This window comes from Geospiza fortis, unplaced genomic scaffold, assembly GCF_000277835.1.
Source record: "Geospiza fortis unplaced genomic scaffold, GeoFor_1.0 scaffold114, whole genome shotgun sequence".
Lineage (NCBI taxonomy): Eukaryota > Metazoa > Chordata > Aves > Passeriformes > Thraupidae > Geospiza > Geospiza fortis.
Window position 1 is genome coordinate 1,688,183 of NW_005054383.1, and position 2,599 is coordinate 1,690,781.

Here is a 2,599-nt window from a genome sequence, read left to right on the forward strand (position 1 = left end):
CACAGCCCCTCACAGGGCACACACACACCCAGCCCCTCACAGAGCACACACACACATGCACAGCCCCTCACAGGGCACACACACACACACACAGCCCCTCACAGAGCACACACACACAGCCCCTCACAGGGCACACACACACACAGCCCCACACAGGGCACACACCCAGCCCCTCACAAGGCACACACACACAGCCCCTCACAGGGCACACACACACCCAGCCCCTCACAAAGCACACACACACACAGCCCCTCACAAAGCACACACAGGGCACACACAGCCCCTGACAGGGCACACACCCATCCCCTCACAGGGCACACACCCAGCCCCTCACAGCCCCTTACAGTGCACGGTCCTCTGGCTCCTGCTGGGGCCCCTCCTCGAAGGCCAGGTCGGTGAACTCCAGGGCGTGGTAGTCGCCCAGGGGGATGGGACACGAGCGCAGGGCCCCGCTCCGCACTCGCCACAGCCTGATGTTGTCCCGGCCACACGACACCATCCTGTGCAGGGAGACACGGCCTGAGCACCAGGGCAGGGCTCCACAGGCCCCCGAGGGAAGGGCAGTGTCCCAGGGGCCACTGACAGCAAGGACTGAGAGCAGGAATACCAGAATGGTGGCAGCACCACAGTTCCCCCCCAGCCGTGCCAGAGTTATCTGATAAAAGGGGTTTGGGTTGAAGGGACTTTAAAGCTCATCTCATTCCACCCCCTGCCATGGGCAGCAACACCTTCCACTGTCCCAGGCTGTCCCAAGCCCTGTCCAACCTGGCCTTGGACACTTCCAGATATGGGACAGCCACAGCTGCTCTGGGCACCCTGTGCCAGGGCTCCCCCACCCTGCCAGGGAACAATTCCTCCCCAATATCTAAGAATCAATACTTTCAATTTCTTTTCCTGGCACACTACCTGGTATCATCAAAGAAAGGAATCTTCATGGCCTGGATGTCCACATCTGTGTGTGCTCTGGCCAGCACAGTCACGCCTCCACCACGGGTCACCTGAGCAGTGTTCCACACCACCACCATCTGAAGCAGGAAAATATGATGGGAGAGCTGCTCAAAACCTTGGCAGCAGAAGAGCTTTTCATCCCACAGCTGCTCCAGAGCTGGGCACAAAGTAATGATAACAGAACTGGAGCAGGGAAATAAAACCCGTTGCACAGAGGGTTTAGGACAGTCCAACAGCTTTGCAAAGCTTCATGGCAATATCCTTTTCTGCAATTGATAATTAGAGGTTCTAAATCCCAGGGCTGCCTGGCAACAGGGCTCAGACTTGGAGAGAAAATCCACAGAGCAGTGGGAACTCTGCCTGCTGGGATACAGGAGCTGTCCCAGGGCTGAGGGAGCAGGAGACAGCATGTGCCCACTGCTCAGGACAGGTCTGTGTGCCCTCAGCGCCCATCACCACGGGCAAGAGCCAAACCCTCAGCCCAAAGCACACAGAAATGCAGGAGGATGCTCTGCATTCCAGCACAGTGTTAAAACCAAACCCAACATCACCTCAGAGGCTGGCATGGGCTGAGGCATCACCCTGGGGGAGATACTCCCCCAGCACCCCCATTCTCCCACCCAGCTTTCACCCCACTGATCCCACCTCCCCCGCTCCCACACGGATCACAGAACACTGCCACGTGCTGGGAAGAACACAGAGCACTGTGTGGCTTTTCCTTCACTTAGTGATGGCACAGCTAATTGCTGATGGTCGTCACTAAAGGATAAAAAACAGTTCCACTGACAAAACAAAACCCCCAGTCCCATGGAACAAGTTTATTTTTGACTGCTGCACGTGGGATCTGCGTCATCCCCAGCTACAAAGCTGGGTGGCAGCTCCAGTGCCTGGCATCCCTTCCCACAGTGATGCCTGGAGCTGGAAGATTTCACCTCACATCTTGCCCTAAATGCTATTAAAATAAAGATATGATCCCATCACCCTGCCTGGCTCCTAGCTGGGACCACTCCAGGGACAGAACAGCCCCAAAGCACAACCCCAGCAGGTCTCTCCAGCTGCTTCCAAAAGGATTTGTTCACTTGCAGCTGAGGAACACCCACAAGCATCAGGGAGAGGGAAAGTATTCTCTAGGCAGCTAATGAGAAAGGGATGTCCCCCAAGAACATTTCTAGGAAAGCTGAGAGCAGAGGTTTGCCTGGAAAATAACTACAGAATCTGGGAGAACAGCTCTCTCAGGGAAACCTCCCAGGCTGTATCAGCTCTCACCGTTTTGCTGTGCACGTCCTTCCCCACACCACACAGAACAGCTCCACTGTGGGAAAAGCTGCAGGAAGAGAGACCTGGTGAAAAACAGCTCCTTGTACCCTGGGTTCATCCTCACAGGGCATAAAAGGGGACAAGCAGTGGGGATGGGGAGACAGCAAGAGCTGAGGGATAAGCTCAGCACAGAGCTGGCAGCACACGCAGGCCAGCCGCCGGCAGGTGCGGTGACAAACACAGGCAGCTGGAATTCATCCCTGCTTTAGCAGGCAGGAACAGCTGCTCTGCTGCAATGCTGAGCACCCACCTGAGGGACACGAGGGCCTGCAGGTGGCTTTTGAAGAGGCACAGGAAGGTTCCCGTGGGGAAGTCCCAGAGGCGGCCGAGGCCG

At 56.7% G+C, this 2,599-nt stretch overlaps 1 protein-coding gene across 1 annotated transcript in view; it reads right to left on the reverse strand.

Moving 5' to 3' along the window:
- The window catches only part of LOC102040624 (mitochondrial Rho GTPase 2), a 48,752-nt gene that overhangs the window by 37,990 nt on the left and 8,163 nt on the right, over positions 1-2,599 (reverse strand). Inside the window, exons 11-14 of the mRNA XM_031060449.1 lie at positions 2,516-2,599; positions 2,215-2,272; positions 907-1,025; positions 345-500 (exon numbers count right to left, since the gene is read on the reverse strand). The exon at positions 2,516-2,599 is cut by the window's right edge and continues 47 nt beyond it. Of these exons, the coding sequence (XP_030916309.1) occupies positions 345-500; positions 907-1,025; positions 2,215-2,272; positions 2,516-2,599 (417 nt within the window). The remainder of the gene's footprint in view (positions 1-344; positions 501-906; positions 1,026-2,214; positions 2,273-2,515) is intronic.